Genomic DNA, 24,986 nt, shown 5'->3' with positions numbered 1-24,986 from the left:
CTGGAAGCCGCGCCCGTACATCGCTGCAGGCAACTACACGCGCGAGACGGCTTTCGAGGATGCAGACAAGTATGGCGACCTTATTGCGTTCGGCCGCTTGTTCATACCCAACGTCGGTGTCTTCTCTTTGAGTTCGCGAGAATATTCGCTCAGTCTATGTTGTAGCCCGACCTACCCCTGCGGCTTGCGAAGGACCTCCCTATTGCGAAGGGCAGCCGCGACTTATACTATGTGCCGGAGGAGCCGCATGGTTACATCGACTACCCCTTCTCGGATGACCCCAACGCTAGACTGTGATTCTACTTAGGTATAGCGAGAAGGATATAGGTATAGACGTAGGTGGGACGGAATGTGATCCCGAGAGTCTGAAGCATTTCTGCGTTGCACATTGACATGAGTCTTCCCTACTCTCACGTTTCTGGCGACGAGTGGTGCGTCGCAAATGCGTCGATGCAGTACCTCTGACGCCCTCTGACGCTTCGCGGCTAGGTTGGTGAGTTCCATCGATTTTCCAAGTGATACAAGCCCAGGGTATACCTCTAATTTGCATTAATTGGAAGCGACTCGTTGCTTTCTGTGGAGGCATATCGGGCTGTCTTCGCCGTGCACGTGGTGCGCTGCAGCCTCGCTGTGCGCACAGACGAAAAATAAGGTTGTCCGGTTCTTCTCGTTGTGCCTTCACCGGTGTTTTCTTAAGGCTGTAACAGTGCGTTGCTCGTCTCCCATCGTCCCTGCACAAGCGGTCACTGTGAGTACGCTGATCATGTTGCCCTCTGCTCAAACTATCCAAGCTCATTACCTCGTCTTTACTAGTAGTGATTGATGCACTGGATCTAGGTCATCCTTTCTTGAGGCTATCGCAGTATCTCCGACGATATACCTCTTATTCGACATGATCATCCAAGTAGTGCGTCTTCTTGCATTTTCAACCTGTCTCCCGTGCGCAGTGACCAGATAGGTATGTATTTTTATACACGTGCAATTCACGGTGATTATAATTTATCACACATGTGCTAAGTGTGTGACGGCTCAGGCGCTCATCAAGTGACTACTCTGCCTCTGCAGTGCTTCTCGTGTCAGGTAAGCCTAGATGCAACGATCTATCCTAGTATCCGATGTCAATAATATCATGCACTGCGAACTAATCTTTCTGTCAGTCGGATACATAAAGGGGGCATGCAGCGCGTTTTTGCTCCCTGCTGACACCATTTGAGCACGACCTCACTCAACACGCCATCTCGATGAGTTCATCGAGGAACCTCCCCCCACACTCACAAGTGCGATCATCGAAACCCTATTATATGGTCCATTCCTTCTTATATGCACAACCTCGATATGGTTGCTCTGGGATCAAAACCGCACACGCGCCGGAAGGATAACAACCAGACAGCCCTCATTTGCGCAAGAAATCCCTTTGATCATGGCAGGACTCTGTCTGCTAGTGGGTACAACTGCTGTAAATTTGTGCCGTTCGCAGTAATATTGCGTGGCTGATGCAAAGCTCGCACTCAACAGCATTGGATCATTGATGTTGTACACTTGTTCCAAGCGGTGGTGACGTACAAGGGAGGCTCAGCGCCCGAGGAGTATCTCGACGACTATTTCGACAGAACATTCATAGTAGCGAACGCCATACTCATGCTTTTCTGCATCATCATAACCGATGCTGTCTGTGTAAGTCGTCTTGTCGCGTATCTCGCGTATGGCGGTAATCGGCACTGACATCCTTTGCTTCTGAAAGGTGTACCGTCTCTGGATCATCTGGGCCTTCCGTAGGGCTACCATCGTCATTCCAATATGTGCTCTACTTGCCACAATTGGTGAGGCTCAAGACACTGTGGACCTTCGGCGCATTACTGACTCGTGAAGTAGGATCCAGCGTGTATGCCGCTTACGAGACGGCACAACTGCGAAATGCTTCCAGTGAACCAGAGTCCTCACAATGGAAGTGGCTCTCGGCTGCTTTCGCCAGTCACCTCTGGTAAGTACTGCACGTGGAGGTCTAAATTTCTAAAGTTTATTCCGACGACTGACCTCGTCTCTTAGTCTCGACATATATTGTATGAGTTCAGTCGACCGCTCATTCCCTGTGTTACACCTACACTGAACCCGTTCGCTATCACAACAGCACTCATCGCAGGCAGACTTGTTGTCTCAGAATGTAATCTCATCAAAGCTGGCCTCCAACCTGCCGCCACCAGTGTCATCACGGTGAGAAGCAGTGTACTAGTGGTCGCACCCGCCGGCTGATTCACTTGACCCGCAAACAGAAGGCCCTCGTCATCTTCATTGAGAGCGCAAGCATCTACACGTGCGTACCCTCGACGGATGAGGTAGTTCATGCAGACAACAGTTCGACAGAGGATGGGCTGTCTTTTACTGTGTGTCCTACGAGACTCGGAGCAACGCGCGTTTCGTGGCGCGCGACTGTTCGCCTGCTATCGCGGGGCTCACGTTCGGGCTCATCATCGTTCAAGCCCGCCTGGCCTTCCCGCAGGGCGTAGCCGAAAGGCGAACCGAAAACACCACAGACGAGCTGCGGTTTGCCTCGCAACACACGTCACACATGCTCACATCCATCGTGGTGAACGTGCCCGATATCGCACGGGAGCCCGAGGACATGGTTGCGGATGACCAGCACGACTCATTGCCTCAAGTGAAGCTGTTGAAGCTGGATCCTCTTCATGGAATGCAGCACGGGTCATAGGTGGGTCGGTCTAGTATGACTGTGGGTAGCCCGATCCTATGCTCAGCAACAAACCACATTTCTATATGACTGCGAGCATTTTATGTACCTCTGTATCTGTTTTCCCAAAGGACATTGATAATGCGAACGCACACTAATAATAACTATGTTGCCCAGGGGGGAACACTAGCTGACTATTAATCTCGACCTCGACTTAGGAACCTCCGACCAATGGCGATGCAGGTTGCCATTACATTCACGTCAGCCGCTCAGACTGACTTTGACTGCATCCAGTCAATCCGCAGAGCGCGGTCCGCGGCGGTATGCAGGTCAGGGGACGTGTCAATGGAACGTCCGGTACTATTGTCTAAGTATGGTAAGCTACTCCCTATCTCTCGACGTTGCTGTGCAAAGACTGAAGCTTGAGCTTGCTTGGAGGTTGATTCGATGTCTGCCTACAGAAATGTACAATAAGTACGGTGCTAGCACGGTTTGTCGTGTCTTGCTATGGCTTTACATGTCATGAGAAACCCCTGACTTATATCGCACTTTCAGGTGAACCATTCGTCCCGAACATACTGAGCACCGGATGGCCTCCGTTGCCCACGCGAATATCCTCATTTGATGCTGAGCCGTTGTGGCGTCTGCTTCGCGGACAGATCCTCGTCACAGCGGCCATTATGCAGGAATTACCATTGCGCAACTTGCCGAAACGCCAGAGTTCTGCCAATGCAGTGTATATAAGCATGTGTTGCACACCAATACTCTGCTCCAGCCTTCCTCTACGCTATGGCGGGCGTGTCTCATCTTGCCGCGAATCTGGCCCTAGTATGTCTGGAGAACTTCCTGTATGGGATATTCTTTGTACTCTGCCTTACGTCGACCATCCTTCTACTGGGAAGGCGTCGACGCCTGCCTTCACGCGATGTTCAATCTGCCATCAACCCCCTCTTTGTCGGCACCATCTTTCTCTTCTTGAGCATCACGGCGGTAAGAACGTCTGGAACCTGATCAATCCTACTTTGTTCAATGAGCCCATGTAACTACAGCATTGGCTCTTGACCAACATACGCTTGTTTCAAGCGTTGATATTCTTTCAAGGGGGAGCGAAGCCTGCCCTATTTCTAGGCGATCTCTCTCAAGCAACGAACATCGCACAGACGGCCACATTGATTCTCTCTGGCTCCATCTTTGACGCAATGATGGTGAGCTACCGTATGGTCTCGATCCGTCAATATAAGCCGACGAACTAACAACCTTAGATCTATCGTGTCTGGGTGGTCTGGGCCCACACCAAATATGTTGTCATACTCCCGACGCTATGCTGGATAGCATATGCGGGTGAGTGAGGCAACGAGTATGATTGTCAGACCTTTCTCAACTCAACGCACAGTCTGCGGTATCATAATGATATACCGCTTCTCGCTCTATAAGCTGGGGACCGACGTCTTTGACACGCCGACGGGCCAATGGGTCACGGCTCTCTGTATACTAACAATATGGTTCGTTCGTTGTAAGCCTCGCACGTTATTGAATTTGCTCACAACGATGAGTGCAGCACCAGTGTCTACAGCACGTGTAAGTCACTATGGTGAAGATGAGGTATCGAGGTCTGAATTGATTCAGTCATGATCACGTTGCGCATATGGCAGACAAGCCACCGTCTCGAGATATTCGGGGACGATCCAATAATGGTCCGCAATTGATACTCGGATGCTGTGTATCTACTGACCTATCGCTCCACAGCGCGCTATTGCAGTCTTCTCCGAGAGCGCAGCACTCTATGCGTAAGTCAAACAGCACTGCTTCACATTGGATGCTTCATTCGGACGTTCCTTACAGGACCTGGACCATCTTTTTCTTCGCAACGTACGAAGCCGGGTCAAACCTGCAGAATATCGCCAATGCAACATGTCCCGCTATGGCCGGCATCGCTGCGACGCTCATCAACGTGCGTGTAGGACTCGGGTGGGCCTTCGGGTCCGCACCACACTCCCCTGCGCGCACCGACACCACCTTGTCTTTCGTCGTACCGTCCCGGCGGGAGTTCTGCAGTCGGGAGCTGTCCACACGCCCTGTGGAGGTGCACATATCGCAAGCCAGCGACAGATCGGATGAAAACGGGTCGGACAAGGGAGCCATGAAACGCTACGTTCCTCTTCAAACTCGGACCTGAGTGGGTGACATCGTCGAGTATGTGTATCGCTTCATTGGTCAGCCCGACCTACTGCTGATGTACTCAAGTAGCCACATGGTCTTCATAACGAATGTGCTGCTACGAAATAGGTCGGATGTTTCCAGACGACCGTTCGGACTGCATCCGTTCTTTGTCTTAGCCTGGTATCATGGCCCAATGTGCCGAATCGGGGCTCGGTTTGTATATATACCGTTTGCCACATGTAGTACGAACAACTCTTCCAGCCTGAGTGAAGGTCTCGTGTGCATCGACGACTGTGAGTCTCCGTTGCAGACCATCATGATAATAGCCGGCAAGCGTGGCACTGTCGGGAACCTCCAGGAGCATGCGCTTCCATAATGACCGACATCGCGTGCCGTTTGGATCCTTCGTGTCCCGGCCTTAGCTGTCAGTGCCGCTGATCAGACCAAGATCAGACTTCTCGTGTACATTGTCCACTCGCCCCACTGCACCCCCTCCCCCCAGTGTTCCTCGCATCATCGATCGCCAAGTGCATTACTGATTGTCTGTGACCTAAGCACTCCTAAGCAGCAGTGACGACATACTTAATCGATACGGATGTCAGCGTATAAAGAAGCGAGCGCAAGCCCTAGTCCGGACGTTCGCGCGCCACAGGCCAACCTCCCGTTGTCGCGAGCTATACGCTTGAAAAATGCCCCTTCCCGAGTCTCCACTCATCATCTATGTAGGATCCATCATATCCAAAGACAATCTGACTGAGTACCTGGCCGGTATGTACAGCATGCTCTACTGACAAACACACAAACTAATGTCTGATTATCCAAGATCGACGACGTCTGGGTATCAAGTACAGAAGCTTCATCACATAAGTACTTACGATTGGACGTTCGACAATGGTTTTCGACGATGAGTATTAGAGCTGGTAGTGCCACCAGCTCTAATGCTCGTCGACGCTACCGCTGCATCGACTTCGGCCTCGGAGTTCAGCGCTCAGCCTTCGCTGCTTCTGTAGTCGGGTATTGTTCGCGGGAAACTGTGGGCTCAGCGGTGTGCGATCTTCGGATGCGGGACGCTTTGAGAAACGCCGAGTCGTGCGAGTCTTGCGATCTTTAGTGTCGCCTCTTTGTTCCAATCGCAGTGGCGATGGGTGGGATCGTCTGCTCAAGCTGTATGTTAGCAACTAGCAATTAGAATCCGATGATACATGAAGGTACCGAGAACCGACGTGGCGGATAGCCACACTATCGGTAGTCAACACTTCCGTTGTACCACTCACTTTGATTGTGCTGGTCTTGTCTCGAGTTGAGGAGACAGCGGCGAACCCCGAGCTAACGGCCGATCTTCATCTGAACGAGGTATGCCTGCGTCTACCGCGACCTCACTGGCAGGCCCACCCCGAATCCAGACACCCGTTGAGGAGACAAGACCAGTGATCGTACATCGTTTCGACCCCTTAGAACAATACGTGAGTGATTATCAGCCATGACCGTAGGTATACTGTGACCTTCCACTCACCCTGTCGGCGAGGCCACCTTGTCAGTTTCCTTTGTCGCTGAACTCGAGCTGCTGGCGCCTTGGGACACCGCAGGGGTTGGCGAGTTTTGTCGTTGTCTTTTGAGGTCATATTGGAAGCCTAAGTTTGGAAACACGTCTTGCCTACGCATCAGAGTGGTCAACATACGCGTCTCTGGAACCTACCGGCTACAGACGTACCATCTACCTTGAGCCACACGGTTCGCGTAGCCATACCGCCGGGAGTGTACCGTAGGATCGAGACTAAAACAACGGCGCGTCAGAACATTGCGTGGTTCGACGAAGGGCGTTCAACGTACGTGTAGAAGGTCGCCGTTGAGAAGGCCCCGGACAAAGTTGCATGTGGCCGGCGGCTGGACGCTGGAGATAAAGAGGAGTGGTTGATAGTCGGCAAGTTGAGTGGCAACTCGGCGAGTATGGTGAGCATGTTGGTGATGTCGTCTTGCTCTAGGCGAAGGGTCTTCGAAAGGAGTAAAGAGATGCGTAGATGATGGGAAGAGAGCAGGAGCGTTTTGGGAGCCTAAAGGCGGCGCAGCCACTTATAAAGGTGTTGAATCGAGACCAAACAAAGCAACCCATCAGTTCCGGCCGAGTGGCTACAAACGAAGGCCCGCCACGAACGGCCCGTGAACAATGCTTGCCCAAACGAACCTGGATACTGAATGTTCCCTTGCAATTTGCGCAGACCCGGCTGAGGGGTTGAATACCTTTGGCCGCAAACGCGGCCGCACGCAACATCTACCACTCGGCTTGACATGAACATCTCGCAAATGAACCACAGGCGGCGAGGCTACTCACCTCCTCGTCATCTTCCTTTATGTGCCACCCCAAAGACGCCAGACTTTCGGGCGCACAGACAATGCCGAGATGGACTCCAGTCATGAGCCAGTGTATTGTGCCAAAGATCAAAAGCTACGAAAGTCAGTCTCATTTAACCACGTACTGTACAACTCCGTCGTGCACTTGCTCATATTCACAGGTCATCATAACCGGGCATCCCCAACTTCCTCTTCTCAACACCACGGCTCGGTACGCCGAGCCTCACGAGCACCTCCGCCCACGCACAGCACATCCCCGCGACGCCTTCATACAGGCTGTACGGCTCGTCGGGCACATACATCTCGCCCTTCCGTTCCAGCGCGCCGTACTCCGTGGCCAGGTGCGCGAGGTGCACCGCGCGCACGAGCCAATAAGTGTCCTCCCCCGAGTCGAGCGCGTCGGAGACGGCGAGGAGCGCATACACGCTGCCACCAACGCCATGGCAGAGTCCGACGCCCTTGCGGAGTAGGCCGTGAGTGTAGACGAGCTCGCCGCCGCGCTGCACGGCCGCGATGGTCCGATCCCGGAGGGACGATGAGATGGTGAGTGAAGATGACTGCGCGGTTCGATTGAGGAACATGGACAGCAGCATGAGCACGCCGGGAGCGCCGTGGCACCACCTGAAAGCGGCCTTTGGTAAGTCTTCCAGAGGCCCGGGAGTTGAAGACTCACTGCAAAAGCTCGTGCCGGTCATCCTCGCCGATGCTCACGCGCTTCGCCTCTGCGCTCGTCGCTGTGCCACCAGCGACGTGATACAAGTGCCTTCCAGCTTTTGAAGGCCAATTCCCAAGCGGCTCCTGGATCGCCAGCAGCCATTCGATCATCTCGACGATGTCCGACCAGTGCGGTTGAATGATACTTGACGGCGTTAGGACGAGCATATGCAGAATCCCAGCTGTGGTGAGTCGAGTCAGTGTCAATACTCCTGACTTGATCACCATAACTAACCGACACCGTGCGCGCCTCCAAGATAGCGGGTGCTGTGCCATCTCCACATGAGGGGAGGGACCTTGTCGCGCTCGTCTCTAAGACTTGCGAGCTCCTCTTTGTATTCGCGAGCACCGATCTTGCCTCGCTCCATGATGTCCTCAACCAGCGCTTGTACGTTGGCATTGGCGCAGAGCGATGCAACAACACGAATGGCGGGATCCTCGGTCTGGCTGATCGACACACCGCCGTCGCGAAGAGACGCGAGTTCCGTCCGAAGACAATGCAGGGAGTACAACAGCCCTGCGCGGCCATATAGGACATCGCAACCGTCGTCGTCCATCTCTTCACTGGCCGACACTTGGAGGGCAGTTTCGAGTAGTTGAACGCAGGGCGTCCACAACTCGTCAATCTTCTGCAGATCGCTCCCGCCGACGTTGGCCTTGCGCAGACCAGAGCTAACCCAGAGCTTCTCCTTCAGGATGAGGGTTGCTGATCCGACGCTGGTTTCGAGAAACGAAGCGCGGGAGCCTGAATGTGGGACCGTCAACTGCTGGGACGTAAGGGGAGCGATGGTCGATTTCGCCGGGTCCGATGGCACGAATCCTGCCACGCTCTTGTCCATGAGATAAACTCCTGCGAGTCCATCTGTTAGGCAGCCTTCTGGATCCGATCCTTGGGATACATACCTGCAGAACCAATGTATACGCCAGCTCGGGTAGCCGAGTGCCTGTGAATACGCCTCACGTTAGACATGAGTGCGTCTTGAATGTCCTCTTGCAAAACCCGCAGGTCGGCAGGCGGCTTGTTAGAGTGAGGGATGTATCGAGAGGTAGACATTGCCAGCTGTCACTGTGAATTGCGAGAAACTGCTGATGGCTGCTTCAGTTCAAGGAAAATGATTACTAGTCAGCTGCAGAACGAGCCAACTTACCCAGAATCATAGAACTGAGTTCAAGTTCATGCCGCTGACGTCAGGCAGGCCCTTGCCCCGAGTTTCCACCTGAAATGCTCCCTGGAGTCTCCAATTGGATAGAAAACAGACCTGCATGTCTAAAAATGACCTTGTATCGCGATCCCAATAAGTTATAAGACGACTCGGAGGGGGAGGAGGAGGGACGTCGACTGCGAGCCGGTGTGACATTGAGTCAGACCCATATTTGTGAAGTATTGTTGATGATTCTCTGCAAACCCAGGATCAAGTACTAGTTCATGTCGCCTGCACAGAATGAGAATGAGGTCGGCAGCATGCAGGTCAACAACTTAATGTGAGATCGGTGTCCGGGTAACAAGCTGCGAGGACCGTCATCCGTGGGAAGCGTACATGAGCGTACATGCCTTATTCGGTCACTGGTTTGCTCCCAAACGACCGCCTGGCGCGCGGCCCTTTGCTCTGAGTCTGAGATCAACAAGTCGTCCTGCCAGTCACAAACTAGCTTAAGCTTCATGAGAATCCATCTAGAGGCTGAGGCAAAGCTCGAGTATGGCCAACCCGACTTTAAACCGACTTCGTGTCAAGGACAGCTTTGCGCCGTTTACGCTGCGGACTGGACCACGTTGAGTCGCCGTTGACAGCCTGAGATTATTGATGATCAATGCGCAAAACGACGTGCTCGAGAGCGGATCTGAATGCAGTGTTGCCATATCAGCGCGACCAGCGTTATGAAGGGTCTACAGCATGGTTCTCATGCAGTAGCGTTGATAGGGCTTGACCTGCTCAATCATTGCAGTTCAAACTCGCACTCTTCCAATCCCCCGAACAGTGGATCGGTCGCCCAACAGGAGGCTTACGCGGAGTACGTGTAGTGACAGCGCGCAGCTCCCGGGTCTACTCGTGAAGACATGATGACTGGCGGTCATGATATCACGGAAAAGGAATCTCGACAAGACCCCGTCTTGACGAGAGAACCCGAGGCTAGTGACTCTTGTGGTTTGCCTGTCTCATTTGCTCATGAACGCTGTAGAGAGAAGATACTGTGCCCTCGTATGAGTCCGTGGAAGAGCAGACCTTCACAGGTGATGGCGCTTGGAGGACGTGCGCAGAGAAGGTCTGGAAGCATGAGCAAACAACGATAGCGGGATGGAATGGGCAGATTGATACGCTCCTCGTCTTTGTTAGTCGCTTTCTACCGTGATGCACACTCACCGCAGATGCCTATCTCTCGCCTCGAAACATTAGTATTCACGCATGCTCATATAATCTACAGGCAGGTCTTTTCTCGGCGGTCTTAACTGCTTTCAACGTGCAATACTACGCAGCGCTGCAGAGCACTCAAGTAATGTTACAACTCCCCGCAGACATTGCCGCCCCCGTCCTTCTATCCACCCTGGCGACCACTTCGAATTCCCCCGTTGCCATATCAGCAATCGTCATCAACACACTCTGGTTCCTCGCTCTTGTCCTGAGCCTGGCTGCGGCATCCGTCGGCATCAGCGTGAAGCAATGGCTCGTAGCGTACATCCCTCCGGAAAGCACTACCGCGCGCCAGCGCGCTCGAATATGGCACCTGCGACATCGCGGTTTGCGTAAATGGCGGGTACCCGCCATCGTGGCTATGCTCCCGATCCTCCTCCAGCTTTCCCTGCTATCATTCTTGGCTGGCGTTGTCGTGCTCCTGTGGACGTTGAACATGATCGTCGCTATTGTCGTCATGGTCCCAGTGGCTGTGCTTATCCTGCTCTCCGGCCTCGTCGCCATCATCCCGACTTTCGCACCCGACTGTCCGTACAAGTCACCACAAGCGTGGTGGATCTACCTGCTCATCCATCGACTCACTCGTTTCGACGGGACGCTCAAAAGACGGCTATTTGAAACACGCCGACACTTTCTGCTGCGCCTCTGGAGAACCGTCGTGACGACACGAGACTGGCTGGACCGCGAAAACGGCCTGCTTCGCTCGGAGGCACGGGAGCAGACGTCCGAGTCCGTCCTGGATACGGTAGCCGTACTCGTGGCGGCAGATCAGCTGGTCCGCGACGACGAATTTCTCCAGGATGTCATCGTTCCTGCATTCCAATTAGTGGACTCGTCACGCAGAGATTTCGACGAGTCTCTTCGAGCATTCTATCAACTAGTACAGTCCAGGGCGCACGTCGCGCTGCCATCCGCCCACAGCACGGGCGATTCGTTGGCCCTCCCGATCATGTCTTGGTTCAAGGACGAAATGGACAGCGGATCGGTAGCTGCCATGGCCGATTTGACCTTGGATATGCTCATCAAAGTAGCTGGGGAGCTGAGACCCAACCGGGCAAAACAAGCGCGAGAGGTATCACAGATGCTCGCGATACTACAAGCGCTCCTTGCTGCACTCCCTCGATCCCAATCCCGTGCCCTCGTTCGTCTTATCGACTGGTATTGCGACGAGGCTACGACCTACCGACCTTCCCATGCTGGCGAAGATGACCCGGTGGAGGCGATCTCCCAGCATGCAGTCCGGTACCGGTCTAAGATCAAGGCAATGCCTGGTTCGTCCCATCCCTTGCTGTCTGTCTCGTGCTAATCGCATGTACAGTTCGTCAGCAAGCCGCCTTGGGTTCAAAGGCCATGGATCGACTCGAACAGCTGTTGCATGATTCCGCGTCTGGGAGTTTCCAACATCGTCAGGCAGAACGGGGGCTGCTGAGACTGATAGGCGTCGTACTCGATAATCGACAATCCCCGGTGACAGAAGAGTCTGCCCTTGTCGTGTCGCGTCTCTGCCACTTGCTGGGAGGTGACAAACCAATCCCGCCAGGCACTCGCACTACCTTAATATGGCTGGCTGCAAGAGTTGCGGCAGATCTACCCTTGGAAGCAAAATGTGAGTCACTACCGTGAGACGCGTGACAATGTGCTGATCATCAAAGTAGCTGTCATTGATCTTGTAGCTTGCCTGCGAATGCTTTCTCAAGAGCCTCACAACGACATACGCTCACAGAACACTTTATGCCTCTGTACTGCTATCGAGACATCTCTCGACAACATTGGGTCAGACGATGGGCTTGCAGACGTATCCGACCCTTTGCGTTCTGCTCTTCACGAATTCCTCGATTCGATCAGCTACTTGGACCGATACGGCATGTTCGATTACTTGCGAGGGATCCTCTCAGTATATGGGGCCATGGCTCGGAGGCAAGCCCGGTTCCTCACGGTCTCTGATCTCGCGAAGCTGGATGCCTGTGTCGCGGCCTGCACCGAGGGCTGGCCGCGAGGTCTGGCGGAGGCGAAGATACTCCAGGAAAGATTAGCACACTTGCATGGTGTTCTGGACACGATTCCGTGCGTAATGATCCATTCTTCGCTTGACACCTCACTCATCCATACACAGAAATACTGAGGGTATAACCCAGGATGACGCTCACATCTCTATCTGTATCACCGCCGTATGACGCCAATCGGAATGTACTTCAACTTCAACCGCGGAATCGTCATGATCTACTATCTCTCGCTCTGTATTTGGGCTTGATACGCAGAGGTGTCGTTGGATCACGGCTCTGTGTATGATTTCATGATACGGTTTGTTGCAAGTTTCGCAGTCACGAATCAACTTACTCTCGCAGAATTAAGCGAGTGCCACAGTTGTGGGGTATGTATCCGTATCTTTGGTCAGCCCAATCTACGGCTAATGTGCTCAATCAACAGAACGTCTGAGCAAGTTCTTTCCCGCACAAGAGGCCCGGTCTTCCCCAGACGACTGCTTCAGTTGTCTGTCACGGTCGTAGCCTGTGGGTCCGCTGAGCCTGGGTGCTCCCAGTTGAGACTCACTATACGGTATGCCGTTCACCACATGAACTAATGACGTTCGCATGCACTGAATGTGTGCGGTAAGTGCATGAAAGTATGACTTGGGATCTCCTAATAGGACGTAGCCGGGCCAGCCTGCCGTGACGCAGGAAATCTTGTGTGCCATGGCTCAGGAAGCTTCTGCTTCAACTCTCCTCTCGTCACTGTAAGATTCATTTGCTCTACACGTCTCTATTCATTGCAATGCTTGTCGACCGTCGTTCCTCTGTCTGCAGCTGACGTTCTCAATTCTGCTTTATGGCGGCCAAAAATCAGATCGTTACGAACAACGGGTTGAATAACAAGCGCCTGCGCGGTGGCGCGGCCACCGCAGATAAGTTCTCAACTCCGCGATACTGTGGCTAAATGGATCCTCCTCCTCCTCCTCCTCCTCATCCCGTCTTTGGGCGAATTGCCATGTTTCTATCTCTAGAGTGTGCATAGCAAGTCTCGTCTGCTGGATTCTTCCCGAGCTGGATTTGGGAGCGCTCCCCGTCAGTCCTGCATTACACCCACGCCGCCCACTGTTTTCGTGGCCACACTCGTGCGTATTCACCTCAAAAAGATCGGCTTCAGAGTGGAATCTTTTTGAAGAATTCGTTGTAGTACACACCATTTGAGCTGCCCCGCCCTAGCGGTTCTGTGTCTGCGAAAGAACGATGTTTCACTTTCAGCGGCGTTTCAGGCATCCGATCCGGCGTTTGGCTGATACCGTTGCCACCCAAAGAGGATGGAGCCTATAGCTGACGCCGTGGCCGACATAACGTAAGTTAGGATGCACTCAGTTCTGGTCTCATGTCGGCGATTTGAGCGCATTATTCGACCTCAGGCTTCGCTTCTTCGCTTCTTCCCCCGGTCAGCTCGTCTCTCACTCTCATGAGTGTACATCCAACCAGCCAGCGACTGGACGCGTAGCCGCTTTGCGCCTATGGCTAACGCCGCGTCCGTGAACGTGAACGCGGTTCTCTCTGTCAATCTCGCCAGTATCTGCATTGAGAGTCTCCTTTGCGGCATGTTTGACTTCCTCACCGTTGCGTCCATCTATCTGTTGCACATCCGAACGGAGGCAAGACGTGACGGAAGACCGCCTTTGACATTACCGATACTCGTCGTTTCTGGCACTCTGCTGGTAGCAGTCACGACGGTACGCCATCTTATCTTGCAACGCCTCGTTAGACGCTTATACCAGTCAGCATTGGATTCTGAGCATTTGTCGCTTATTCATAGGTCTGGGAGGCCATGGACCACAAGCAGCTGTGGCGTACTTGGCCGAATGTGGCCAGCCACTTTATGTGGCGCAAGTCGTCATAGTGTTTCTATGCATAGTCATAGCAGACGCGATTTTGGTGAGTAAACTGCATCTTGTGGTAAGTATAGACATGATCGTGTGTTGATTGCGTGCTATACCGCTTTCAGGTCTTCCGTCTCTGGGTCGTCTGGTCCTGCAATAGGGCTGTGGTTGTACCTCCCCTTGCTATTTTGGCTGGACTCGTGGGTTAGTAACTCACATGCGTTGTCAATCGTGGGTGTCTCTAAGCGTGTCTCAGCTTGTGGCGTAGGTGGCACATATGCTTCCACGGTAGTGGGACACACAGAGCCTGAAACGGATGGGTTGACGAGCGAAGTCGGCAAGTGGACTATGAGTGGTTTGATCTGCACGCTCTGCACGAACCTGTACTGTTCATGTGAGCTTCGCCTTACTCCAACTCGCGCATCACTGAAGTACTGCAGGTATGATTGCAGGGAAGCTCCTTCGCACACATCACCGCACTAAGCGCGCAGGTGCGTCCTGTGCAGTTATTCTGGTGAGTCTGTCTGTTCTGACAATGACTGCAATACATGACGCCCTCACGACCATGTAGAATTGGCTCCCAATACTCATTGAGAGCGCGGCTTTCTATACGGCATGGTCACTCTTCTACACCATATCTTATGGAGCCCAGAGCACCGCGAGGTACATTGGCACCGCGTGTTTGCCCGCTGCAGCTGGAATCGCTTGCACGCTCATCAACGTTCGTATCGGACTTGATCAATTACTGAAGAACGAACGGCGGCAGGGTATTTGGGACAGAGCGCCGCAGTTCACGACGTGGATACCGGAGTGGGTGTCGGAGACCTGCGACAACACTGAAGCTCAAGCCACGCAATCACGGGACTCACGCGACGATGCTAGGGACAAGGGATGATCACCGCTCTCCCACCCGCGGACCAAATCTCCTTTGGTGAGTAGTGCATGAAGTCTAGACTTGACGTCCCATGAACGTTCATAATCGCTGCCCAGCTTGAGGATTCGGAATCGAGCCAGCCGATCGTCCTACATAGATATCGTATGACCACCGAGTGCCAGGCCTATCGGATTGTTCTGTCATAAGTGGTTTGTTAGCCACTACCGGGTACCGGTCAAGACGCGGATGGCTATCGCCACATTTCGGTACGAAGAACACGGACCCGGCATTCGAGTAGACACGTTCCGTCTTCTCGTCGATCCGTCATCTACCGAGCTCGTCAGCAACATCGGCCAATTCCAAGCCAATTCTACCATTTAGCTGTTGGCATCGATATGCTGGTGACATTTACGTGCACTACTTTGACCAGGTTAAAGGTATATGCCACGACATGAACCATAACTCGCCTGGCAACCATCGTAGCGTGGTTCCTCATGCAATCTGACGGTAGCAGCGTATCTGCTTCTCTTGCTTGTCAGCTCAGATACTTCTTCTGTCCTCTCTGGTCAAAAATGCCGGCGATGAGAAGACGAAGGAAGTGGAATGAAAGACACACACCACAGCTGGTCATGCCGAGTCGGGCGGTAGCGCTACCAAGGGTATCCCGAATGCGATGGTTCGGACTAGCAGTCCGGATGGTATTGAATAGGAGATGATCTTCTGAAAGGCATGGCTTGTGTAGGAGGGGAAAGCCGTTTGATGCAGAAGGCATGCACCACACTAGTCAGTCGTTGAAGGCTCAGTGAACCTTTTTCGCTAGTGTCGGCCGCGGGATGCTTGTCAGTGAGCCCGATCATCTAGACTAAGAGACATTCGAAGGCAACGCGTGGTATGAAGCGCAACTACGTGCCATAGAAGACATAGACGGAGTGCGTAAGGTACTCCATGAACGAACAATCTCAGCTGGTGAATGTCTTTAAGTATTTGTTCCGAATTCAGGACAACATCGTCTACACGATACCGAGGGTCCGTAGCACACTATATAAGTCCCACTCAACAATCGTTGCCACAAGAGGTTGGGAGTTAAAGTCTGTCATACTTACCAAGAAACGTCCGACCACGTTATGAGAAGCCAATGGACCTCGTCAGACCACCGAAGGTTGTGAAGGATGTCACTACGTTTCCCCCATAGACGACCTCGACCGGCCTCGCGGTGATGCCCTCGTCGACCGTGACGTTCACCGAAGTGGGCTTTCCTTCAGCCCACTCCAAATCCAGCGTCATCCCTCCTCGGACCCTGGCCCCTTTGATGGAACCAGTGGGCCAGACATTAGGCAGTGCTGGGAGTATGGTTATGACGAGGGGCGTCGAGTAAGACGCCACGTCCGGGGCTTGCAGCAGTCCATTCTGTGTTACGTCAATCTCCACGCCTGAGTAAAAAAAGGGCCACAAACGCACGAGGAGCGCGGCGGGATATCCGAAATTTGCATCAATCTGGAAGATTCCGTCTGGTCCACCGGTCGGAGTGTAAATGCTGAACAGGTTGGGCGCGATATTTCGTTCAATGGTGTACTGCATGCACGAAGCCTGGTCAACCTCGTGCCGCAATCGATGCGACTCCAGAACCTACCGAGAGTTCGAAGTAGAATTCGCTCGCATTCCCGAGCTGGGCCCAGCACGCAGCTCGCCATGCTTTCTCCCATCCGGCGTCCGCGTCTGGGCCAGTGCCATTTCCACGATGATATAGACTTGTCTCCGCCGCTGCGAGCACATCACTCTTGGTGTAGGTGGTGCTACTGTTCTGAATCGATGGGTCGTATGAAGCTATAGCGTAGCCAGGGTACAGTCCGATGAGATGCGATAGATGACGATGCGTATCGGTAGGTGAGTCCATATCGACCTTCCATTCTGAGGGTAGTGATTAGTGGCTATTGCCATTACGTTACGAGAAGAAGCGAAGCCTACCTTGTAGCTGACCCCATGAGCCGATATGAATGCCGTTGTCCATTTGAGCCCGTTTCGACCGGATCTCTTCGAGGGCATTCACATCAGTTGCAAATAGATTCACACGTAGCATGGCATACCTTCCAAGAAAGATGTATCAGTATCCCCTGAGACCTGGTAACCCTTCTCAATAGCGTTGAAGAGTTGCCAGATTACCTGCTGGGCGTGAGCGCAGCCTGTACGAAGCCATCAGATTTTCTTCTGCAATCGCACTGCGAACATGGACTAACCAAATGTGATCGGTACTTGCTCCGGAGAGTTACACGGAGCCGTGACCAGCGTAGAGTCGTTGAAATACAAGTCAGGAATAAGTTTATCTAGATGGAATTGTGCGACGCCCTTTTGCCGATCACGAGTTAATTGACGTAGAAATATTCAGAGCGCGACCGACGAACCTTGAGCAAGGGCCATCCCTGTTGTTGGAACCAAGTTTTGTTTCCCGTGTAATCATAATGATCCCAGACGTGGAACATCTACGACACGTCAGTTCTAGGAGAGTCACAACAGTATATGACGCACCATCCAGACCGCAGACTCTGTGTGCGTGTTAGACTACTGGTTTGGGATACTTCTCAATTGTATGGAGAACATACCTGGATAGTCGGCCCATTGCGCCGAATTACCTTCGAGCTTCATCCCAGTGTGCCCGAAGATCTAGGTGTCGTGAACTGATCGGCGATGTAGAGAAGTATCAGACTAACGTACATTCATCTGTTCGAATTGATGCGCTTGAACACACGAGTCCGCTCAGAATTGCGCAAGGCACGTACCTCGTCGTGGGTAACCCAGCCTCGCGAGATGTTGTATAGGATTTGCGCCGTAGATACCCCACGCGGGGCCCAGGTATTCTGCGCAGGGCTCAGTTCTAGTATTCAGCCCTGCGCGTATGCGGTTCTAACCTCTATATAGTTGAACAATGGCAGAACCACGTCCATATTGGTCGTCTCTGCGAACCAATGGTTCATTTGTATGTTGATGTTGGAGTCTGCAGGAACACCGCGTGAAGCTCCCAAATCCAGAGCAGCTGAGCCATACACTTACGATAATCTGTTGGTACGATAGAGATTAGTGTTAAATACTCAGAAGCCAGGATTAGAGCTACATACCGGAGCCCCAAGCATTCGTCCATGATTCTACCCACTTGCCTTGCAAGTTCGGGGGCAACACCCCTCGTGCGCTGGACACCAGCAGATACCTTCCATAATTGAACAAGAGCCACTCGAAATAAGGATTTCCTATATTCGTCTGGTACGCCGCTTTAAGTTGATCCGTGGGCGTCGACAGATCAGGCGTCTGGCCCAGGTCTAGGGAGAACGGAGAGGTGACAGAAGTATAATCAGAGATATGAGCCTCAAGCAAGTCATTGTAGGTCTGAGCCGTTGCCGCGTCCAGCGAGCCATTGAGCGCGTTGTGAGGATCCGCGCCCGCAAAGGAGAAACTGCTTGTGGCGCTGCCTGCGTGCATGTCGTATTCTGTCCCGCCGACCCACGTAATCCAGGCCTCGTCTGCGCCATCCACGCTGAGAGTCGCATTGGATCCGGAGGGCGTACATGCGATGATCGCGTTGGGAGACGCACGGACCCGTGCAAGGACTTCGTAAGACATGCCGGGGTTGTTCACGAGGCCCTGGACCATGAGGGTTGCATTATCGAGGCAAGTCACATTGGGAACCGGGAGACTGGTCTCGAGGGTGACCGACAGAGCATAAGTGAGTGACGGGAGAGTCCCAGTACTGTTCACGTATTGCACACAAGCCTCTGCGGGGTGGGAGCAGAATTGCTCGCTGCGAAGAACAAGGTTTGGTGTCAATGAGATGGTCGGAGTGACGCAAGTCAAACTTGAATATGCCAACTTACCGGAAATAGGATTTGCCACTCTCGTCGGTCCACTGAGTACGTGCTACAGCTGCGTCCAGATCCAACCAACGAAAGTAGTCCGACCCAGCGTCAGTTGAGTTCATGGTCGTCAAAAGTGCGCCAGCGGCGGCATAGGAACCTGCATGAACACGTTCGACTGCATAATCATCTTGAAGGTAGTACTCGACATACCGTAAGCGCCAGCATCCGTCATCAAATTATCAATGTCTAATCATTGCCCAGGTCAGGAGGCAATACATGGACGTCTACAACACCTACTCTGGATGGTTCCGGTAGAGCTACCAAATATAGCTTGGCGGTACGTCTGCATGTCTTCAGCCATCGCGGCCTGCTGAGAGGGTAATTTGTTCCCTCCATTGTATGTCTATATAACCGGTTAGTTGCACGGACTCCCGATCAATTGATCCACAACGCCCAGATAGCTCGACCGGAGTGGGATGTCAAGTCCGCGACACGACTATCACAAAAACAAAAGTCCGAACGCGATCGAGCTTTCCGGGATTCATATATTATCACGAGTAGTAGCACGGACATACCGGATCTTGCATAGGACCACCAGACCACAGGGATTCGATGTTCACGAGCATAGTTTCCTGAATGGTGCCTCCAGGGAGCGTAGCTAGACGGATGACTCAGTTCTAGACCTAACACGACTCCAAAGCCCTTGAGCCACTCGCCCGCGATGTACCCATTGCCGATGGGGAGCCATTCCGATGACCAGGCGTCCACGTCACCAGGAGCGGTGTACCACAAACCGTTACCAGATGAGGGAAAGGCTGGAGGGGCTGCTTCGGCCAGAAGCGTGAAAAGCGCCGCAGTTAGAAACGTGCCGCGCCTTACACGAAACATGGTAAGAAGCACCTTGCAGCCCAGACTGTAGCAGAGTGGGGGCAAGCACCGCTTGCAAGGGTGCGTACTGCATGCTACTTAGCTGTATCCTGCGGCTTCCACGGCCCACGGCGACCGGGCAGTGAGTTCCCAACGGCATACTGTGTGTCAACACAAAGTCTCACATGACTATGTCACCCGCGCCGTTGCGGATTGAAGCACAGGCCCCGTAGGTTTGCGGCGATCAGATATGGCAATGAGACGCTACTTTCGAGCAATGCCGTAGATGATGCCGCGACGGACTGGACGAGAACAAAGTTTACAGTTGGCTTCGGGCTATGTATATCGACAAAATTTCACAATGGCCGTTTTGCCACATGCAATGCTGGACGAAAAGACGTCAACTGATTTCCATCGTCACACTGCACAACCTCACATGGGACTCACATGTTCTTGCTTCGCTCCGGGGCCGGGCCCGTAGGCTTCAATGTTACAAATGAGAGGCCAAGCTGGGGGCGCCAGATGCGGTTCTTATCGCGAATGGCTGTACCGAGCGCACTTACGGTGCTTCCGGTGCGTTGGCAGAATGGACCTCACGCGACTGCACGAGGCAAGAAGGAAGGCGAGGATGCGGGTGTGAGCGCTTTGTGGCGCTCTCGAACCGCTCTTACGTAATCAAATAAGAACACACGGTCACGTCGCCGCTGCCGCGGTGTCTCCCACCGCCGGTTCCTCATATGGCTCCCATGAGCCTGAGGCCCATTCGGCCTGATGTAAGTCACCCGTGTCCTCTCATGCAGGGTATGGTCGTTGAGCTAAGTGACTAGGTAGACAAGTTGGTCCAGATGCAAGAGTCGGACCGTGCCGGTCTCAGCGTACGTACAGACAGTCCTGCTTAATTATCAACAGCTTCGCGGGAGAATTGAAACATAGAGAGCCGGTTCCCTCGGACATGCAGACGGAATCGGCGTGGTAGCCGACTTGGTCCGAGCATCGAGCTAAGCGACTCGTGCACCAGACGAGCCTTTCCTGAGTATGGCAGCAAGCGGAAGTATACAGGGGATGCACAACTGGCAGGGGAGATCCGTCAATCACAGCCGCTCGTCGATGGGTCTGATTGGATGTACGACGTGGAGATACGGGTGTTTGTTCCCGCGGCACCGCACAATCCTAGCGGTCGGGTTAGTATGCGCTGCGGGCAATTTTGCAGCATGGCTACACAGAATCATACAACACGCACCAACAAATCCTGGTGCTTCTTTTCGGACACTTGTATTTAAAGCAGCATGCATCGTCAGACTTGGTCCTGAAGAGCCCGCCGTGCTGTATCCTCCCTCAGCGTTCTAAACTTACATGTGCGTTGTCTCCCTGCATATCCGCTACTGATCTCACTGACACTTCACAGATAATGCAAGAACAGGCAGGACTCACTTCCTTTCCCGATGCTAAGGGGGTCCCCGAACGCGAGATATCGTCTGATCCTCAGCTAAACTTCAATGGGCTTGGCAGGCTGAAGGGTGTCACCTATCGCGTCGGTTTCCAGGTTCAGCGTGAGCTGCGCAATCAATTCGAACCATGGCTCAGAGTACCGCCACCTCCATTTGACTGTATCGATCCGAAACTCACGCTACTTGCCCAGTACTATAAGGCTAAAATAGAGACGGCAGACGGCCGACAGGTCGCCCAACTCACCTACCGAGTCGTGAATGGAAATTATCTCGAAGATTTCCATGAGGATCTTCAAATGTCCGAGTATGGCGGCCAGGTAAAGGCACTGCTTCATCGAGCGGTGAAATCGACAGGTATTGACACTTCCTTGGGTGCTAGGAATTAGAAGAAATATTTGCTCTCCTGTACGAAAACGATGGCCGCTTGCGCGACAGGTGGATGACCGGCCGAGACGCCGGCACAAAGATCTTCGGACCAGAGCTGAGTGCCAAGGCTACGAAGGTCGCAGTACTTTCCTGCGTCGACAAGGACCCACGCGGCGACTTTCTCATGGTACACGAGGATTTTCGCCGACACGGAATTGGTCAATGGGCACTTCAGGCGCTCCTACAAGTGCTCCGTGACGAGGTGAGTCAATCCGTCCGATCACACAGCTGCGTGACGGCCCTTTCTCAGTCCCGGATTTCTATAGGGCGTGAAGGTAGTGCTAACGCGGCCTACCGCTCCTCGCCTTGAGCCGGAGTACAAGGGGACGCCTGTTGAAACGCTGTATCTGAGACGTAACCTTAGATTCGCCCGTAAGGTAGGTTTTCCGCCACTCCAATTGTGTCTTTCCTATTTCATTCTTGGGTTCGTATTGACCATGACTATTTTCAGGCCGGGTTCCGCAGAGTGGGTCTGTCGCCAATTTTCGCTTACATGGCCACCGATTCCAACCACCCCTCACGCCAGTTGCCTGCGGACGGGGACACAGTATGTTCAATTCCTTTCGGATGAGTCTGTGTCTCATAAACGCTTAGGATCCTGCGAGCCCATGACGACATCCTTGGTTTACGGCTTGGCTAGACGACCATCCCCTCCCTTCATCTGCTATCGTGCTTTCGTCTCAGTCGTTCACTTGTATCGATGGCATTCAACTGCCTTCCGTGAGCAATTGTAACCATAAAAAATCGTGTATCACCGCAGACCCTCCCTTTTCTACTCAGCTCGTTTCGCGATGTACGGCTTGTTCTGCAGTTACGTCACACCTGCTTGATTGTTCATTCTGTCATCATGATCGCGCCCAGACTAGGCCTCACGACTTCCCCGAATGTCACTGTTGGGAAAAAAGAAAGCCCATGATTGGGCAGTCCGCAGCCTTGCCTCCGAGGGTGTATCAGCACTGAAGAACGTAGGCGAGTGTTAAGAATCACTCGTCGGGATTTCCTAAGTAGCCTGACTTCTTTCTGCACCGCCTGTACCCAAGGCGCTAGGTTCCGAGCGCCAGAAGAAAGTCGCTCGAACTTGCTTCCCTCAGGCCTCCGTTCGTACGTCTACGTCCTGATATCAGTTGTATACGATCCCTGATAGAAGACCCTGCTGTCACGTATGATGCCACTCTCACAACCATCGCACAAGGGAATGAATGGCCCCGGTGGCCGCGGCCGACGTCCGGAAGACTGAACCGCCCGTCGGCAAATCGCTGACCGGGTATATGACAGCTTCGTGACGGACGTCCCTGAGGTGATGATCTACCTGCTGAGCTCCGAAGGTCGCATCGAACCTAGGCATCGCCCTGCATGTGGGCGGGGTATTGAGTTGACCACAATTCAAGGCAAGACACGGGAGGTCAAAGTCATGTTCGATGGAGATGCCAGGACGCAGGCCCCCCACTAACCACCGTCAGAGCATACTCTGGTATGTTTTACGCTCGGCATACTTTTGCGGGAGTCGCGGCTTTGGCCCTGATATTTTTCATACAGAGATTCATTACGGCGCGAGGAAAGGATTTTTGTAAGTGCGTCCGAGTCTCGCCGCATAGCGAGTCGAAGGAAGCAGAGATAAAGGGTCATCGTGACCGGCGCCGCGGGCATCCGCCACACGGCAGAGCGCCGACTCGGATAGAGCTTGGCCAGGCTCGTCATGACTATAATCCTCAATAAACGTGGTGAGCATAGCAGCAATTTGACGTCAGAGCCAGGCAGCGCTGCTTGAGATTGAGATAGGCAGAATTTTTGAAAATGTAAGTATCATTTGCTCAGATTCGTGCGTCGCGCTACTGGGACAGACGTGCACCTACAGAATACTAGGCAGTGCAAGGCCGAAAACAGGTCTCGATAGAGAATGAGCCGTACGTGGCACGAAGACAGTCATCGACGCACTCTCGAAACCATTGCAGAAGTCTTTTTTGCCGTCAGCAAAGTCACGTTTATAACTTGAAGGCGTCGTCGTTATTCAAGTTGCCGAACTTCCCTTGTGTGGACCTTCTCTCGGTTCCGTCACGCTTGCCTGATGGATAATTGCTAGGAATAGACTGATTGCCTTCTGTGCCATCACTTCGGGTCCGGTCGTGGGAGCAGTCTCGTTGACCACGTAGTAGTAGGTTGGCCTGTCCGCCACATGGCCCGTGCCCTCTCGCAACATATGATCCCCACTCCCTTCAAGTTGTCGGTACCACAACCCTCTGATTCACGGCCACGAGCCGCCTTTCATGCAGCCCAGCTTTTTAGAGACTGTAGCTATGGTTTGACAACAGTTTCGTGGCGACAAATCAAGAGGTATCCAGTCAAATATTTGTGAACAGGTGAGCCAGTTCGTTCAAGCTGTTGAGAACCGACGAACTCATCCCTCGAACCGCGGCAAACCTTTACCCTCGAAGTTGCGCTCCAGCCTCCGCATCCACGGTCTCCGCTTCGGACTCCACTCCTCACTGAGTCCGGTGGTCAAGTACATAGGCTAGCTTGAGTCACACTGGTATTCCTGCGGTTTACGAAGGACTAGCACAGTGCTTCTGTCTCCGGAAATGCAAGTGAGTCGCAGGGTGGTCGACGCCGAAGCGCTACACAAGCGTCGTGCCAGTGGGGAGGTGGTCTGCAATTTGGCAACAGGCCTTTGTAACCGGTGCGTGACGAGCCAGCAAGTCCTCGCATCGACGCCACTCTGACCATATTTTCCCACTTAAGCAGACATTGGAATTCAGCAAGTGTGGGGGCTAGGACCATGAGTAATGCCCGCTCCTGCGTCTCGACGGAGCCGGGGCCATCTGCGGCAGGATGACGGCCTGCACATGGCGTCATTGTCCATGAGGAAGTGGGTCGGATTATGCTCGATGTACTCAGTTACATAAAGGCGGACTCTGCGTACACTTAGCGGCTCACGTCGTTGGATGAGAAGCCACGGTGCGATGTCCTTGTCCGATCGCAGGAGGCTCAATGACGCTAGCAACAACTCCGCGAGGCTCAGGTTCTCCTCTCCTACCTCTGTGATCGTCAGAGGACTTTCCTTCGTCTTACTCCTTGCGTGGACTCTCCTCCCTTACCAGCAAGGTCGTTCTGATATCAGCATCCTCCAGGTCAGGTTGGTAAGCTGTGCTCGGCATATACGTCTACATTTTTTTTCATGCAGCGAAGGACATCAGACCTGAAAGCACGGCGCTTGTGACTAAATTGCTGTCGGTCGCCACAGTACTTGAGTGTATGCAGACTACGCACGATACGGAGTCGCTCATCCTGCATTTTGGCAGGACGGTGGTAATAGATTGCTCTCCATAGGTAAGTAGATATCCAAAATCGCGGTTCTT

The 24,986-nt window shown here is 53.2% G+C and overlaps 5 protein-coding genes across 5 annotated transcripts; 3 read left to right on the top strand and 2 right to left on the bottom strand.

Annotated features, from left to right (window-relative positions):
- Window positions 1-7,350: 7,350 nt before the first annotated feature.
- B0H18DRAFT_1215694 (uncharacterized protein) lies at window positions 7,351-9,428 on the bottom strand (the record flags this gene model as incomplete). The annotated part of the gene is made up of 5 exons (XM_048036649.1): window positions 9,058-9,428; window positions 8,813-9,002; window positions 8,145-8,759; window positions 7,869-8,091; window positions 7,351-7,816 (listed from the first exon to the last, which is right to left on the bottom strand). The coding sequence occupies exons 2-5, from the start codon at window positions 8,961-8,963 to the stop codon at window positions 7,351-7,353; spliced, it is 1,455 nt and encodes a 484-aa protein (XP_047886924.1). The 5' UTR covers window positions 8,964-9,002; window positions 9,058-9,428.
- A 339-nt stretch (window positions 9,429-9,767) lies between these two features.
- On the top strand, window positions 9,768-12,660 carry B0H18DRAFT_940233 (uncharacterized protein). Its single transcript, XM_048041871.1, has 6 exons — window positions 9,768-10,037; window positions 10,088-10,237; window positions 10,331-11,588; window positions 11,636-11,923; window positions 11,973-12,381; window positions 12,431-12,660. The coding sequence occupies exons 1-6, from the start codon at window positions 9,966-9,968 to the stop codon at window positions 12,489-12,491; spliced, it is 2,238 nt and encodes a 745-aa protein (XP_047886923.1). The 5' UTR covers window positions 9,768-9,965; the 3' UTR covers window positions 12,492-12,660.
- A 1,005-nt stretch (window positions 12,661-13,665) lies between these two features.
- Window positions 13,666-15,201, top strand: B0H18DRAFT_110690 (uncharacterized protein). The gene is made up of 7 exons (XM_048032698.1): window positions 13,666-14,029; window positions 14,079-14,231; window positions 14,302-14,380; window positions 14,433-14,570; window positions 14,617-14,690; window positions 14,748-15,107; window positions 15,167-15,201. Exons 1-6 carry the CDS (start codon window positions 13,814-13,816, stop codon window positions 15,069-15,071), a joined length of 984 nt encoding a protein of 327 aa, XP_047886922.1. The 5' UTR covers window positions 13,666-13,813; the 3' UTR covers window positions 15,072-15,107; window positions 15,167-15,201.
- A 796-nt stretch (window positions 15,202-15,997) lies between these two features.
- On the bottom strand, window positions 15,998-20,106 carry B0H18DRAFT_110501 (Six-hairpin glycosidase-like protein). The gene is made up of 21 exons (XM_048032630.1): window positions 19,945-20,106; window positions 19,793-19,875; window positions 19,609-19,716; window positions 19,468-19,550; window positions 19,190-19,295; window positions 19,103-19,138; window positions 18,911-19,049; window positions 18,161-18,837; window positions 18,096-18,101; window positions 17,954-18,039; window positions 17,825-17,902; window positions 17,760-17,765; window positions 17,648-17,708; window positions 17,574-17,590; window positions 17,450-17,527; window positions 17,285-17,393; window positions 17,135-17,230; window positions 17,016-17,081; window positions 16,681-16,958; window positions 16,509-16,622; window positions 15,998-16,457 (listed from the first exon to the last, which is right to left on the bottom strand). The coding sequence occupies exons 2-21, from the start codon at window positions 19,851-19,853 to the stop codon at window positions 16,173-16,175; spliced, it is 2,490 nt and encodes an 829-aa protein (XP_047886921.1). The 5' UTR covers window positions 19,854-19,875; window positions 19,945-20,106; the 3' UTR covers window positions 15,998-16,172.
- Window positions 20,107-21,167: 1,061 nt separating this feature from the next.
- On the top strand, window positions 21,168-22,572 carry B0H18DRAFT_1108118 (uncharacterized protein; the record flags this gene model as incomplete). Its single annotated transcript, XM_048032735.1, has 5 exons — window positions 21,168-21,524; window positions 21,587-21,835; window positions 21,900-22,010; window positions 22,085-22,180; window positions 22,228-22,572. The coding sequence occupies 5 exons, from the start codon at window positions 21,168-21,170 to the stop codon at window positions 22,243-22,245; spliced, it is 831 nt and encodes a 276-aa protein (XP_047886920.1). The 3' UTR covers window positions 22,246-22,572.
- Between the last annotated feature and the right edge of the window lie 2,414 nt (window positions 22,573-24,986).

Source organism: Fomitopsis serialis, assembly GCF_022376445.1.
Source record: "Fomitopsis serialis strain Sig1Antser10 chromosome Unknown B0H18scaffold_144, whole genome shotgun sequence".
Lineage (NCBI taxonomy): Eukaryota > Fungi > Basidiomycota > Agaricomycetes > Polyporales > Fomitopsidaceae > Fomitopsis > Fomitopsis serialis.
Note: the sequence above shows the minus strand (reverse complement) of the source record. Positions and strands in the feature narration are given on the sequence as shown.

Coding starts and splice junctions, on each gene's coding strand:
- B0H18DRAFT_940233 (XM_048041871.1), top strand. CDS start 9,966: ATGATGACTGGCGGTCATGATATCACGGAAAAGGAATCTCGACAAGAC. Junction 10,038..10,087: donor TCTTGACGAGAGAACCCGAG/GCTAGTGACTCT, acceptor TGAACGCTGTAG/AGAGAAGATACTGTGCCCTC. Junction 10,238..10,330: donor TTGATACGCTCCTCGTCTTT/GTTAGTCGCTTT, acceptor TATAATCTACAG/GCAGGTCTTTTCTCGGCGGT.
- B0H18DRAFT_110690 (XM_048032698.1), top strand. CDS start 13,814: ATGGCTAACGCCGCGTCCGTGAACGTGAACGCGGTTCTCTCTGTCAAT. Junction 14,381..14,432: donor TATTTTGGCTGGACTCGTGG/GTTAGTAACTCA, acceptor AGCGTGTCTCAG/CTTGTGGCGTAGGTGGCACA. Junction 14,571..14,616: donor CACGAACCTGTACTGTTCAT/GTGAGCTTCGCC, acceptor GAAGTACTGCAG/GTATGATTGCAGGGAAGCTC.
- B0H18DRAFT_110501 (XM_048032630.1), bottom strand. CDS start 19,853: ATGCAGTACGCACCCTTGCAAGCGGTGCTTGCCCCCACTCTGCTACAG. Junction 17,394..17,449: donor AGGGATGGCCCTTGCTCAAG/GTTCGTCGGTCG, acceptor GATCGGCAAAAG/GGCGTCGCACAATTCCATCT. Junction 16,623..16,680: donor AATTCTACTTCGAACTCTCG/GTAGGTTCTGGA, acceptor TCGTGCATGCAG/TACACCATTGAACGAAATAT.